The sequence below is a fragment of the Phoenix dactylifera genome, chromosome 3, assembly GCF_051530095.1.
Source record: "Phoenix dactylifera cultivar Ajwa chromosome 3, Ajwa_hap1_PhDact_Kaust_v1.1, whole genome shotgun sequence".
In the NCBI taxonomy this organism is placed as follows: domain Eukaryota; kingdom Viridiplantae; phylum Streptophyta; class Magnoliopsida; order Arecales; family Arecaceae; genus Phoenix; species Phoenix dactylifera.
Window position 1 is genome coordinate 40,893,490 of NC_143192.1, and position 16,255 is coordinate 40,909,744.

The 16,255-nt window shown below is 37.8% G+C and overlaps 1 protein-coding gene across 9 annotated transcripts; it reads right to left on the reverse strand.

Annotated features, from left to right (window-relative positions):
- Positions 1-339: 339 nt before the first annotated feature.
- LOC103720372 (protein CCA1) lies at positions 340-11,455 on the reverse strand. 9 transcript variants are annotated; one of them, XM_008810037.5, is made up of 7 exons: positions 10,844-11,443; positions 10,561-10,723; positions 10,353-10,464; positions 5,174-5,235; positions 2,367-2,549; positions 841-2,283; positions 340-760 (listed from the first exon to the last, which is right to left on the reverse strand). In XM_008810037.5, the coding sequence occupies exons 2-7, from the start codon at positions 10,597-10,599 to the stop codon at positions 431-433; spliced, it is 2,169 nt and encodes a 722-aa protein (XP_008808259.1). In that variant the 5' UTR covers positions 10,600-10,723; positions 10,844-11,443; the 3' UTR covers positions 340-430. The 9 variants fall into 9 exon arrangements, with proteins under 9 accessions (XP_008808259.1, XP_008808260.1, XP_026665520.1 ...); XM_008810038.5 differs by having other exon boundaries at positions 841-2,280; positions 10,844-11,387; XM_026809719.3 differs by having other exon boundaries at positions 10,561-10,753; positions 10,844-11,175.
- Between the last annotated feature and the right edge of the window lie 4,800 nt (positions 11,456-16,255).

The following is a 16,255-nucleotide window of genomic DNA, read 5'->3' on the forward strand; positions in this document are numbered from 1 at the left end:
GGACTAAAAATGAGGTCGGTAAATGGTACACACTAAAAACATAAGCATATTTACAAAGACAAGCTACACAGGTCTTTTTGTTTTGTGTTCAGCAGGCAAAGGGAGAAAAATTTGTGTCAAATAACTTAAATGCAGAGGTTCTGGGTCACCTCGTCTTCCTTGTAGGTCACCTTCACCTTTCCCTTGTGTTTTAGGTCATATTTCTTTTGCAACCCATTTGTTCTCGGTCAAGGGGCAGTATCCAACATGGTTTTAAGGCCAAATTTTAAGTAGTTAGCCATGCATTAAGTTCTGCTACACCACACTTACAACAAGAGGCAATGGATGCTCGAGTCCAAGTACTAAAGCATGACAAATCCTTATAAAATTAAATCCAATGATTACATGCCAAGAATATTCTTAAGTTTTTCATGCATGCTACTGGTATTGCTTACCCTTCCATACGTATTCTCTTGCCACTTCTCTCTTCATCAGTAGCTGCCTGGTTGTCCTTGGCTTCCACCGTACATCTCCTGTAAGGTTTAAATGCTCTTCGAGTTGCTTTCAGCTTCCCATGTTCAATTTCACTCACCAAACTATCTTCACTGTCAATGTTAAGTTTATTAGTTGATTCGCATGCCTTCCCGCTGAGATCAGCTGGCAACGCAGTAACTTCCTTGTCCTTACATAAATTTGGCATTTCATCACCGTTAGTCTGCAGTGGTGAAAATCTTTGTGGCATCAGTTCTCTAGTAGAGTGTGCTTGGAAGGCAGGTCCATCCTGACAAAATAGAGGAGCAATTATAGTTAAAAGATTGATTCTAGATGAACAAGTATAACACTAATTCGACTGATGACAACCTCTCCAAGGTCCTCCTTCCATGACCCATTGGTGACTCTGCTACTATGAAGTCGATGATTGCTAGCCTCACCAAACAGATGATTTTCTAAATGGACTCGTTCAGCTTCATCATTGACTTCTTTGTGCTTCTTTATCATGGTTTCAGTTTCTACCTCGCTGCTGGAAAGTGTGTTGGAACCATAAGAAGAGCGATTCGAATTCTTATTATGTTGTGCTTTGTCAGAGTCTAGAAATCCAGTATCTGATACTGGTTCAAACTTGTCAGCTGCAGAAAATTTTAGCTTGGCATACGGAGACCTTTCACCTCTTCCACTTTCATCTAAATCTGATTCTGAAGATGGTAACAATTTAGAAGCCTTCTGTGTGGTTCTCAGAGCCCCAGAGTGTCCTGGATCCATGATTTTCTGGTGATCTTCCTGCGAAAGATTTTGAGGTCTGCCATCTTTCTTTTCTTTATTGTCTTCTGGAGCTTGAGCTATGTACACTGTGGGAACTGGTACTGTGGATGACGGTGCAAATGCGTAACTTGGTTGAAAGGGAGGAAACATTGGCAACAATCCACTGGTTGCCCACCATGCAGATGCCGCTGCAACTGTGGCAGCAGCAAGGGCTGCCATACTTGGGGATGGGTTTGATTGTTTTTCAGACATGCCTCCATTAAGGTTTTCTGCAGTTAAGTCAACAGGGGCATTGGCATTAACTGCTTGCCAGAACGAAGCAGCAAGGCTTGCTCCTGCATGAGTTGATGGATTTTGCAACAAGGCAGACAATATGAGACTTGAAGAAGCAGATGACAGGAATGATCTGTAAGCATCTTGATTGCTGCCAAATTGGGTAAAGGGTGGTGGGAACACTGGAACTGGTTGATGAGCAGAAGACACTGTACGGTTGCTGCAGCTTTCATGTCCTGCTGAAGTAATAGGATTCTTGAATGGATTAACATCGGCATGAGCTTCAACTTGATTAGTCACTGGCATGATAAATTCATTAGAACATGCAGTCTGCTTGCACTTTGCACTGTTCCTGTCTATGAATTGCCCTGGAATATGCTTTGAGTAGCAGTGAGCACCTTGCTGATTATCTTCCAATGATGGGCCAAATTTTTCAGTCTGCTTTCTTGCATCTCTCCTCTCTTTATGGGCAAATTTTGGTTGTGAATGCAAGCAAGTTCTGCCGAGTCTACCTACATCCATGTCTGTGGGATCTGCTACTTTTTTCTTCTCCTCATGATTATCTTTAACAGTCTTTGAGGTTTCACTCTGTGCAGTCTTATCTTTGACTTCTTTCACATAATGCTGAAAGGTACAAATGTTTGAAGAGCCCTTGTTCGCCAAAGACATGGAAGCAGATGGAACATCTTGGAGAAGGTTAAAGACTTCTGAGCAGCTGCCACCTCCAGATGTCCGTTTTGTTCTTTGTTGCATTTCTACCGCAACAGGCTTCTGATCAAAGGTTTACAGCATCAGGGGAAAAGTGGAAATAAAAAGATATTTGCGAATTTTAAAAAACTGATAGAGAGATGTACCTCTTGAGAAGCAGCAGAATTTGACACTTTTTCATCCTTTGCTTCCTCAAATGGAGAAGGAGAACCAACATCAACTTTCCGAGGATATGGGAATATTGGTTTTCTTTTAGGCCGTGGAGGTGGGATTTCTATGTCATGAGAGTGCCCTAGAGGAATGCCTTCTGTGAGGGCTTCTTTTTCCAACTGCAGTCAAATAGTGTTATTGTTAACAATGGGAACATGATTTTTATCTTCTGACCATTTAAGGAAGTTATCTCGAATGATTCAATTGTTAAAGACTAAACTTTTATCATTAGCATTTTCCTCTTAAAACATTTATCTATCTTCATATATCACTGCAACCTAGGAGTCCTTCAGACTTGTGAGGCTTTGGGTCTTGACATCTCTCCTCCACATTGCAACAATTTGCCTCAACTTAAATAAATATACCTCACCTGGTATGGTTCTTGCTTCGAGGAAGAGAAAGAAGAGAAATGCACCTCCCATAATTGGGATTTGGGAGTATATTCATCAAATTATATGAATAAAAAAAATTAATCAGATTTCTGGATCACAGCCACCTATACTGCATCTCATGTGCATGGAACATGCTATTCTCAATATAAGTTACTGCAACTCTCTCACATATGATGGTACACCGTAGCGGCAAAGATTGGCACTTAATTTCTTTGAGGTCAAAAATTTACCTTATGCAAATGTAACTAATTTGAAAATCTCAAAGATCACATGCTTCTCTAGATAATGAACCTATATATATATATATATATATATATATATATATATATATATATATATATATATATATATATATATATATATATATATATATATATATAGACTCCTTTACACATAAATTAAACAGCTGTTTTAATTGCATTAGACAATCTTACGAAGGTTGTGAAACAACCTAAGCGAGAATAAAGGATGGACTCCCCCGCCCTTATGGCCTAGGCAATTGCTGCCTAGGGAGGAATAAATCTCTAGTCTTCAAGTATGCATTTATAAGCTTGCATATATGTACATGAGCATGTAAACATCTATATCTCATATATAAACCCTTTTGTAACATAGATTTGACCAAAGAAAACTTAAAGAATTGGTCAGTAGGAATGTAGGAAAACCACGAAAAAGTGGGGACAACAGCGGTGGGCAATTGGGGGAACATGGGCATTGCCGTTAAATCATGGGTCAAGTTGCTTACAAACACTCAAAGAGTGCTTCATTCTTAGTCATGTGGCTAGACTGCTGCACATTTGTGGCATATCACCGGGAGGATTGAAGAGGGTTGGCCTTGGTATGGGGCTGCCAAGATGCTACAGGTGTTGGGCAACAGAAAACATACACCGAGTGATAGATGGTACCAAAGTCAAGTTGGCTATGGTAAATGCTAGTAATGGTTTCTGATGCATGTGGTCCTGGAGCAGAATGGTGGTCATCAATGCAAGTGTGATGAAACATGGTTGGCAATTGACATGGGAGTATCAAAGTTGAGGCTGATACAAAGGCATTGGAGTGTGGTGTAGACAGAGCTTAATAGTTAGGCTGTTGTAGGTGTCAATGACTCAAGAGTGGGGGACCATGTTGCAAAGGTAATGTGCTAGGTGCTTATTGCTTAAATGATAACTTATCGTGGCACAAGTTGACCGGTACCCACGAAGATGAGTCTAGCAGCTTAAGTCAGAGAAAGGACTAAAGGGTGATTTGTTAATCTTAAGGCATGTTAGCTCACGGTTGGGTTACAAGATGGAACACATTGAGATACTAAGATGTGAGGAGACAAGCGGGCGTGTGTTGTCTCACATTGATTATGTGCTGGAAGATCTTGGATACCTATACAAGGCCAAAGAACCTAAACAATATCTTCTTAGCTTTTAGAGGTGAAATCTTGGATTGTTGCAAATGGTATTAAAGCAAACCAGACCGATGGTCCATGTGGACTAGGGGACACTACAACACGAGCCCTTTTAGGGTTAACTATGGACTGATTGTGGCATTGTATTGCTATCATCGATATGCATTCAAAGGACATTTAGTAAATTTAATTATCATGCTTCATTGATATTAGTATAATGGATAGCATTGATAAATTGTAGAAAATGTTCATTTTCGTACTCAAGAACTCATTCTGAGTTAATCAATCATGATTTTCTATTTCACTATAATCCAGGAGAGAATCTTCAAGACTAGGCAGCTAGATGTTTCTTTTCACAGATTGTTAAATACACTATATCTGCTTTATAAAATATATAGTCCAGATTGTCCATTAACCATCAATTACTCTAAACAAAATTACGTACATTTCAAATAAATATAATGCTTTGCATGGTATCACTGTGCATAAGCAGCAGCATGTCAGAGGATTAAAACTAAGGTTCCTAAAAAAGTAAATGAAGTTGTTAAAGGTAATTCTGGAAGAACAAATCACAAACCCTGTTCAACTTTATGATTTAACATTAATGATTTCTAGATTTGTAAGAAGAAGACCTGAACTCAAATGACTTTGAAACTAATAATAGATAAGATTTCCAGTTTATGAAAAAATCTTCACATAAATTAAAGTCTCAGAAAGGTACTTAAGAAATGAACACAACTTCAAAAAAAACAAAGAAAACAGAAAAATACATAATTAGGTAAAATTTTCCTCAACACACTTTAGGGTAATAGACCTCTAACAAATGTTATTTCTAAAAATATTTCGAGCAAATATAGAAATCGAACACACCTTCTTTGTACTGTTGAAAATAAAGCAAACAAATGCAGCAGTTCTACTTTAGAATAAGCATATAATGAGAAAATCTATACGTTACCTTTGAGAAGAACTTTTGTGCATGACTCCTGATCTGTACAGCTGTTTTTGTACCAACATGCTCTGTACAGAGTGTACACCGGACAGTAAATATTATAATAGATATTACGGAACATGATTCCAGGTAAGGATAACCAAAGAAATAGATAAATCAACATGGTTTTTTTACAAAAAACCAAAAAAAAAAGATTATATCCACATTGTAGGTTCAACATTTAAAGATCAAGTCAATCAGCAAACCACATTATCTCTTGTCCAGTGCTCTAACAAATGCATTTTCAAAAAATGTAATTTAGGAAGGACAACAGCAGAACAGGCTTCAGTGATACGGAACACAACAACAAAACAGACTCTTTGTAACCCACACCCACACCCGCTTCAGGCTACTAAGGTTGTCCTACATTATGAAGGTGGTGACATTAGATGTGAAAATGATATCACCATTTAAATGAAATCCTTCTCGGAGGTGAATATAACTTCCTAAAAGGATAGTGCTTGGCTAGGTTTCCGATACTTCTGATGCTAAGCATCTAGTGGTCAATTGCCTAGTGCATGCAATTTTGATGGGTTTCTTAGACAATCGACCATTAGTCATTAATAAGGAAGCCTATTAGGCCCACAAATTGATGTTACGGAAGTTTGCTCGGGCATAAGGAGCAAAGCCAGCACAATATAGTGGTAGCAATCAGGCATTTGATATATTTTAACTTTCAAGAGAAGCAAAGAAATGGACCATCCAATCCCACTTGAACAACTACCTAACAAGGTGCATCTTGTTGATGATTTGAATCTCAAGGGGCATACCACCCATAGGCATGTATCACCATCATTCAATTCCAATATGAGTGGCCCCGATCTCTCTAAGAAATGGAAGATGACAACTACAAACAAGCTCAGCTTGAAGCTCTAGATTTCGATCATAAGCTCCATGATGACACCATTTCTAATCAGATTGCATTTAGGCAATTCTTACTATCTTGGTACGAGATGACTGGGTCACTTTGCTTGTAACTTATGAATAACAAGTTGAAAGGACATATACATATCTTGTTGAAAACTGACATGGGAGCAGAGAACCGACCATTTTGGATTGGTTCATTTTCAAGTCCCTCATATATCTAGTCTGTCTCTTTCTAAAGTTAGGATGTCAAAAGTATAGTCAAGGAGCATTTATAGGTAGTTAATAGTTGGTGATGGCTTTTGGATTGGTTCATTTTCAAGTCCCTCATATATCTAGTCTGTCTCTTTCTAAAGTTAAGATGTCAAAAGTATAGTCAAGGAGCATTTATAGGTAGTTAATAGTTGGTGATGGCTAAGTTTTAAATACTTGTGTTAGTTTATGAATGTTGTCTTAAAGCCTCTAGGCTTCATTAACTATCACTCATGCATGGTGTCTCTTACAATTTATAAATGTTTTGTTTTGAGTAAATATAGATCTAAATTGATATGAATGATCATCTAATAGCTACTTAGCAGGCCTGAAATAGTGAAAGAAATAGTGTTTGGACAAGTGAAAAATGCAGCCACATAAGAGTATGCAGCATATAAACTGCATCGCATGTGGGATATGCAGTATCCATATGTGGTGGGCTGCATAGTTGGTCAACAGACCGTACATGTAAGTCATGCAGCATGAGGGCCACTTTATGTCGATCCAAATTAAGCGGGCTTTAGTTCGTTTATACAGGTCAGGCAAGTTGAAATCAGTCTAGGCAGGGGATACCTGAAATTTGAGCATGGATTAAACTTCATAAGAATCGTGATTTAATAAGTTAACATGTCTAACCATGCTAGAATATGCACTCAAACAGGAACAAATGTGTATATTTATTTTTATTATTTATTTCTGAATTTTGATGACGAAGTTCTAATTCTTAATCCATTTTATAGATATATATTATTATTATTATTATTATATATTTAAAAATTTGAACCACATATGCATCCTGCATATTTCATATACACTATGTGGTGACCAAACTGCCCACATATTTAAAACACAGGAAAGCAATATCAACGGAGAATTGTTATGAGTTTTAAATCAATTATTTGAAAGTGGTTGGTTCCACTCCAAACTATCCTTCTATTTATCTTATTCTCTATCTTAATCTTTCCTTCCTCTTGCAGTTATGTGCCTCTTGTGATAGCATCAAGAATTGTGGAGGGACAAGAGTTAGGATATGAAGAATTCACCTCTAGTTAGAATATGATGATGTACAAATTACAATGAAGCACCTAGCACAATATTATAGCGAAATCTATGAGAAGCTCATCCACCTAAAGCGAGGGAGCATGACCATGATCAATTATATAGCAAAATCTAATGACTTGTTACCCCAATGTGATTTGATGTAGAGTGGTGATTGGAATAATATTAGCATGCCATGCGCCTAGAGTTAGAAGCAAAGGTAGTCTTCTTCAGTCCTATCTCATTGGATGAAACCTTCTAGAAGGCTGCACAACTTGAGAGAGCCTAGGCCCTTTGGTTTAAATGGCTAGCTCATCAAGCCTTATTAAAGGTTTGTCCAACTCCAATTTGCAATAACCTGGCCTAATTTTGAAGGATCTCTATCAGACACAAGTTGAAGAAAACACTAGAGTGAGTAAAGAGCAAGGATTTTTGTTTCGATCCATTCTAAAAAGATCACACTTGATTAAAGAGAAATCAGGTCTAAAGACACATCCAGGCCTGAAGTCTCACCAAACTAAGTTGTCCCAACACTTAGGACAGCCTGGCAATCTAGAACATCAATTTTATTTTTTATTTTTGGACTGATCTAGGATGTCCTAGGACCGTTCTAACCATCCCAACATTGTATTTAACCAACCCAGATTAGGATAGGCTTAGGTACTAGGACTTGAACCTATCACTGGGGCTCAACAAAAAAGTGGATGGATCAATTCAAGGGAGGAACAATAGGGCACTATGCTTGCTACTAACCTATCAAGCTTTAACTTATTGTAATGAACAAGAGCAACAATAATAGTCGAAGATTATGAGGAATCCTACTAATTGTGTTTAAGAATAGCATGATTATGAAGAATGTCCAAATGCCCATACTCCAAAAGAGCTAATGAGAGAAGATGGAGCAAAAAAGACAAGCTCGATTCTTTGAAAACTAGACCGAAGTTTAATGTATCTTATTACTACCTTGTTCAACTATTATGTCTTTTTGGAGCCTACTGTATAGGCTAAAAAAAGGTCCATGTCAAATAAATTGGCATAGCTAAAGAGTGCACAAGATGTATATAAAAGGTGCACTATATAATGAAATTTGGTATAAAGCAAAAGAAGTCCTATAGCTGACCAGACAACATCAAACAGTAACTAGGTCAAATGTCTTGATGACATGAAGAGTGCCTCAAAAAATGCATCCCATGTTGGGTTAAATAAATGACCATGAACAATCTAAAAGAAAGATAGTAGCTCAATCCTCAACAAAAGATAGTTGCAACAAATGTAGCAAATAACATGAAAAAGTAATAATGAGATTAACTGGCAAGAAACAATAAGGCATTGTAATATATGGTGACTAAATCAATCATAAAATTAAAGGAAGAAACCTTTTTAAGTCATGATTAAACAAAGCACTTAGCAATTATCATTTCAACAGAGAAGCAAATTGGAATGACAACAATACAATCGATGTACTCTAGGACCAAGATACAGCTAGTAAGCATCACTTAGAAAGTTAAGAAGTATCCTAAAGGAAGTGCATTAAAAGAAACTTTTGGAAAGTGATGATATTTCTTTAAAATTTAAACCAAAGTTTGCAGTCTCAGTACCAGATCCTGTATCAATGCCATGCTGATATAGTATCAACACGCCCAATATGGGGGGTCGGTTCAATGTACTGACACTTGATATGCCCCCCATATTGAGTCGCGATTTGGTATCAATATCAGACAGTATGCACCACTACAACGAACTTTGTTTTAAATATTGTAACTCTTTGATTCTTTAAAAGTTAAGGTATGCTTGGATGAGAGTAATTCTAGGATGGGCAACTACTTCGAAAACCCTAGGGATTTGCTCCTATTTTATGAGATTGTCTTGTTTGGCTTTTGGCATATTCATGGCTTAGAGATAAATAAAGCTCCCTATTTTTAATGTTACAGTCCTTCATCAAGACTCTTTTCATGTCTAGGAAAATTTGGTTGCATGAGCTTAAACTACATGACTAGGCCCCTCTCTTGCCTAAATTTGCAACTAATTAGAAATTTTACATCAACTTTTACAGATCCAATGTTAGGTTGATGATGGGTTGTATAATTCACTCAATGCTCCATAGATTCTTCTCAACTTAAAGTTATACCATATAGCCAAATGGAGATTTCATAGGAAAAGATTTGAATAATGATCACTTATTTTCCTATGCTCTCTAAGGAGAAACCTCCATCTAGAGGTAATCTGAGGATTAAGATATAACATACAGAAGATATCATATATAGAAGACTAAAGGATCTATGCCGAGATTTTATATCTAGTACTAGGTCCTAGTATGACATAGCATGGATGCCCCTGTACGGACACATGGTAGAGGTGTTAAGTCGGAACAACATCTATACCATGTGTCAATACCGAATTCTAAATTCATATGTAAAATAATGATATTCGTTAGAAAGGCAGCTAGTAAGCAAGTCGAGTAAGACAACTATGACTAAGTCGAGCGAGTTTTCGCTAATACTAATCAAAGACAAAATAAAGTATGGTATAGTATACTTGGTATAGACTGGTATGGTCTAGTATGTAAAACCTTGGAATGCTACTCCAAGTGACTCCCTAAAACAAGAATATCAAGACAAAATTTGTAAAATAACTTAAGAAAAAAAATGAAATTTTAGTGTTTGCACTTGTTTCTTATAGTCAATCTTGTTGGTTAGTTAGGAGGTCTTAAAAAAGGAATAGATCTCTCAACCATAGCTCCAACTCGATTCTCTATGCATCTCTTCTCTTTTTTCTCCATATTTAACATGTTCAAGCCCCTTTTTCCAATTGAGCTTCCAATATCTCACATTCTCACTCATTCTGTATCCTACAGCATCAAGCTTTTGAATTTGTTAATATGTGTACGTGCTGATTCATGTTCACAATCACTTTTTTTATTTTTTGGTTGACTATTCACTTTATAGCAAACAAAATTTAAAGGAAAAGAGAATTCTATGGTTGATTATATTACCCTCTATACGCTGCCACGCCCTCCCGTAAAGTTTCAGAGCTTCCAAAAACCTGTTATGCTCCTCCTCTGTCCACCTCTCCCTTCGCTTTGTGATGGTATAAGGCTTCCTCCTCTACAATGCCATTCCAAATAAGCACAAAAGAAAGCAAAAACAATCTTAAATTCAACACAAAGCAATTCAACACCAAATCCTGTCACCAATGATCACCTTTAGAATCAAATCCTCCCCAGACGAGATCGCCTCCATTGCCGAATCTCATAAGCTAAAACAAAAATGTTCCTTTGACTCAAATCCACCTACAAAGAGCAGTACTCCTCCCTCCATATCTCCCACCAACCGCTCCATTTGGCGATAAAAATACCTCATAGCTCTATTAATTTGCACCGCAGTAACAATCAAACTACAACCAAGAAGGCTCAAAAAAAAAAAAAAAAAATCTTGGTAACAAAAACAAACTAAAAAGCACAGCTTGTGCCATCAGAATTCTCACCCAATCAAGCTGAACGCAGCGCCATGGTATTACAACAGCGTCACATAGAAGAAGCCAGAAACCAGAAAAGAAACGCTAGCCCGATGATAGAATCGAACAAAGAAAGAAAAGCTCGCTCTTTACCCGAGCGGACAGCTTTGAGACAATGGCGCGCGGGGAGACCCTTTTCATAAGTTGGAAGAAAGACGGGGATAGACAGGGAGCTATCGGCCTCGGCAAACCTAAAACCGAGAGTACGGCCTCTCTCTCACTCTGGCGAACGCGAGAAGAAATCTCAGCCACAAACGGATTTCTTTTCGATCGGGGAGGAAATTTAGAATTTGGGAGTGGGGAAGGAGGATAGAAGAAGGCTTTGGAATTTGCGGCTGGAAGACGGCCAAGAAGAAGGGAAAGGGGAGGAGGAGGCGCCATGTGGCGATCGGATGGTGGACGCCACTCGTGGCTCTCTCGACTCCCTTGCGCTTTTTCACCTCAGCCACAAAAGACGATGGATGGATGGATGGATGGATGGATGGGTTCTTCTTGAGGAGACTTTCGGGGTTTCTTGAGACTGGTCGAAGACGGGCAAGAAAAAGCGCCCAAGTGGCCCGCCATGTCTCCTCGCTACTGCCCCGGCCGTGGGAGTTGTGGCCGAGAAGTGCCCCGCGCACGCTGGCTGCCCGACCTGCCCGCCATGTCGCCTCGCTACTTGCCCGGCTGTGGACTTGTGGCTGAGGAGTGCCCAGCCGCCCCAAGTGGTGGAGCCACGACAAGTGCTCGGCTTGAGTGCCTTATCCTAGCCAGATGGACAAAGTTTGCAAAGAGGATTTGTGGTTCACATTGCTTGTGGAGGACCTGTTTGCACGTAGTAGGGAGCAATAAATACGGCCTCGATACGCAAAGGGAGTTACGCTAGACCAACCAACAATTTGGGGGAAAAAACAATTGGCATCCGGTACATAGCTACTGAAAAGTCTACTTGTTAAATGCTTAATGCTTTCCTGTTAGCAGTAGAATTTTCAAAGCTTTTAAAAATAAAATTTTTATAAAATACTATTTATTATTTGATAACTATATTTTTATAGTGCTATAAAGCTTTAGTGATTAGATAACCAAGTATGCCATTTAGTGGGGTGCGAAGGTTTTGATAAGACGTAGGAGCTACTGGATTATAGCCATCGTAATAAGCTTGATTACTTAATAGAATGATCTTATGAATTAGATGATGTCAATGATGTACCACAGCATGAGACATAGACAAAGTGTATATACTCTATCACTTTGACAAAGCAATGTTGTCATTAGCCTTCTTTCAATAAAGAGTGTATGTATATGCATGTATATATACGTGTATGTTTTTTTTTTGCTGAAATAAATAATTCATATATTTCTAGTATGGATACATTTAATAAAGTCAGAAAATAAAAGATTACAAAGCGCTTTAGGCAGCTCGCCATCTCTAACCCACATGGTGCCATCGGAATGACTAGCCACATATGAAGCCACCCAGTTTGCAGCCCAATTTGCCTTTTTGAGTACATACTTGGCCTGAATGGCCACCCCATAGCTCGAATATGTATGCGTGTTTGTGTGTATGATTTCTTGTATATTCAGGATATTTCTCATTTACGAACGTTCGCAATCAGGAGAGTAGTCATGGTGGCTCTCTTCTTGCCCCTACCTGAGTATCCCATGCCCATGACCATGGCAAGAGCACTGGTTGGCTAACTTGACCCGAGCATGTGGATAATGGCGCTTCAGATTAATTGATTAACTATAAATTGTTGCCAAGAGGAAATATATGGTGCTTGAAAATAATGACTTTTCAATTATTAGTTTCATGTAAATTTCTATGTCCATTGCCAAATAATGTTGAGATGAGCATAAATTTGTCTGAGTTGTGTGTTGAGTTAGGTGGTTTTATTCCAATAGACTATTCAAACTTTTTAACAAAATTCTGGAAAGGTTTTTAACATTTAGCATACTCTTCTTACCCTTTTCCTAACTTTATCTTTGATCAGAATATAACGAAAATATGTATGGTTTTTTCTAGAATCTTTATTGATGTCTTCCCCATTCTAAGCATAAGGCATTATTTGCGTTGCTTTTTTTTCCCAACGTGCAAGCTGTTGCTGATAGAAAGATGCGCATGCTACACCATAGTTGTTTAGAATTAGACTCGAGGTGCTTTTTCTTTTTAATTGTTATGGCACTTTTCGAGAAAGTAAAGTGTACATTCCGCACAAAAAAAATGCAAATATTATTCCTATAGAGGGGAACACCGAAAAATGTCTCATAAAAATATGAATGTTATTGCATTGATGGCTAGAATTGAAGTCATGGGTTTCGCATGCATATTAATACCTGAAATCTTTCTAACTTTCATATTAGCCCCTCATTTCATTACAAGTATATTTTATCCTTGAAATTATAGTTTATGCATGTACATCCTTGCCTTATAGTTAACCACCATTCAAATGAATATAAATATTCTCTAGCATATGTTATGATATTAATGGTTCAAAATATCTAGACTATTTTTATGCTTAATTTATATAATTATCTATTGCCTATAAATTCCTAAAATAATTTTTCATTTGCATATTAATTCATCAATTTTTTTAATCTATAAATTAGTCTCTATAACTATATATCCTAGAGTGTATTTTGCTTCAATTTAACTACATCTTATATAAATACTCTCATCAATTCCTTTGACAAAAGCACTCTATCCATCCCCTAGAACTGCCATCGCTTTAGTCAGTTTTGCACATATTTGAGTTTTAGATCTCTTAAAACACACTTCAACTATTGTATTTTTGTCTACATGTCCATTTGCAGTGACTTAAAGAGTGATTGCTAGAGCTCTTTAGAGGAATGAAGAAGGAACAAGAGGAGATGGAAGGAAAAAGGGAGAGTACAATCTCAACCCTATATTTAATATGAAAAGAAAAAAACTAAATTTATAACTCACAGCTTAAAACAAGGTTACATGGGTAAGTTTATATCTTGGGTAGACATATGGAAGCAAAGGGACTAATATGCCAATAAACATAATTCAGAGATTACTAGGCGAGCTCAATAAAGGATTGTGCACATGATAAAAAAAAAAAATCACAGACTAGTGTTATGTGGTTTGGGCCTTTTCTTTTGGTCCAAGCCCATGGATCCTCTTAAGTCATTTTAAGCCCAACTTTAAAGCCTGGGTGCTGTTTTTTCTGGATATAAAAACAGAAACATGAAAATCAGAGCTCTTTATGAGGGAAGACGGCTAGGATTTGGGGAGAGCTTGATACTCATTGAAGCTTGTGTTTTCAAGGGTGTAGTTTCTTCCAACAAGTTGTTTGGAAGATTTTGTGTTGGAGTTGGCTTGTTCATGCTCATGAGGTAACCCTTGTCTTTCTCCTCTTTTTGAATTATGTTGGCTCAAGTGATATATGTTGATACTTGAGTAGAAATCACTGTAATTTGTTTATTATAGTGGAAGTTTGATCGGAGCATGACCCGTGGATGTAGGCTATATGCCGAACTACATTAAATCTTGTATCTCTTATGTATGCCTTCTATGTGTTTGATGTTTTGCCACTTAGAATCAGTCCATACATTTTGCTTGCTTGGCATTGGTATTTGTGGTGACTAGCTTCCATAGACTTTGTATTCATAAACTTACACGTAGTTGGCCATATTTGGTTGAGTTGGTGATCTCACAAAGTGAAGGAGTGTTTTTTCTCTACAAGTAGTATCAGAGCTAAGTTGTGTGGCTTGTGGTTGACTTGTGTGGTTTGAGATGGAAGGTTCTTCTAGTACCATGATTAAGCTTACAAACACAAATTGGTTGATTTAGAAACCAAAAATGGAAGACATTCTTTATTGCAAAGATTTGTATGAGCCCGTGGAGGGTGAAACGGCTAGGCCTAAAAACTTGGATGATAAAGCTTGGCAAAAGTTGCATAGAAAGGCTATTGGGATAATTAGGCAATGGTTGAATGATAGTGTTTTTCATCATGTGTCTAATGAAACCGATGCTCATGAGTTGCGGAAGAAGCTAGAGGCTAGATATGAGCAAAAGACCGCCGGAAACAAAGCTTTTTTAATTAGAAAGCTTGTGAATATGAAGTTTAAAGAGGGTTGCCCCGTTGCCGGTCACTTGAATGAATTTCAAAGTATTGTGAATCAATTGAGTTCAATGAAAATGGTGCTTGAAGATGAGTTGCAAGCTTTATTGCTTTTGAGTTCTTTTCCGGATAGTTGGGAGACCTTGATTGTCACAGTTAGTAACTCTACTCCGGGTGGTGTATTGTCAATGAGTCAAGTGACTAGTAGCTTGTTCAATGAAGAAACAAGAAGAAAGTCAGCGGGTACAGATAATGCACAAGCTCTTATCATAAAGAACAGGGGTAGAAGCAAGAGTAGAGAACACAAAGCTCATGGTAAATTTAAGGGAAGATCTCAGTCTAGAGGAAAGTTTGGTGAAAAAGGCAAAGGTTATCATTGTGGTAAAATGGGGCATATGAAAAGAAATTGCTATGCATGGAAAGCACAACAAAAAGAGAATAATACACAGAAGAAAGAAGATGATAAGAATACAACGGCTACTTGCTCAAGTGAAGAAGTAGTAGTTCTTTCTTATGAAGAGGATGAATGTATGCATGTTGGTGAAGAAGTTGAGTGGGTTGTTGATACTGGAGCTTCATACCATTCTACCCCTTATAAGGAATTCTTCACTTCATACAAGGAAGGAGACTTTGGAAATGTGAAGATGGGCAATGAGAGTTATTCGAAAATTGTGGAAATTGGTGATGTTTGCATTCAAACTAATGCCGGATGTACTTTGACCTTGAAGGATGTGCGCCATGTTCCCGATTTGCGCCTTAATCTTATTTCCGTGAATGTCTTGGATAGGCAAGGTTATGTGAGTTGCTTTGGTGATGGAAGATGGAAGCTTACTAAAGGGTCACTTGTGGTAGCTAAAGCAAAGCGTTGTTGCACTCTTTACAAGACATATATGAAGGTGTGTAGAGATGACTTGTATGTCACCGAAGATGAGTCGTCTCCAAGCTTGTGGCACAAGAGATTGGCTCACATGAGTGAGAAGGGATTGCAAATTTTAGCAAAGATGTCTCTCATTCTCTTTGCCAAAGGTAAAACTCTAAACCCTTGTGATCATTGTCTTTTTGGTAAGCAACATAGAGTTTTTTTTGCTAAATCTTCTTCAAAGAAATTTAATCCTCTTGAGTTGGTTTACTCTGATGTTTGTAGACCCATTGAGGTGGAGTCCTTGGGTAGCAATAGGTATTTTGTCACATTTATTGATGATGCATTAAGAAAGGTGTGGGTGTATTTGTTGAAGACAAAAGATCAAGTGCTTCAGTTATTTCAACAGTTTCATATCATGGTCGAAAGAGAGATAGGAAAACCATTGAAGTGTCTCCA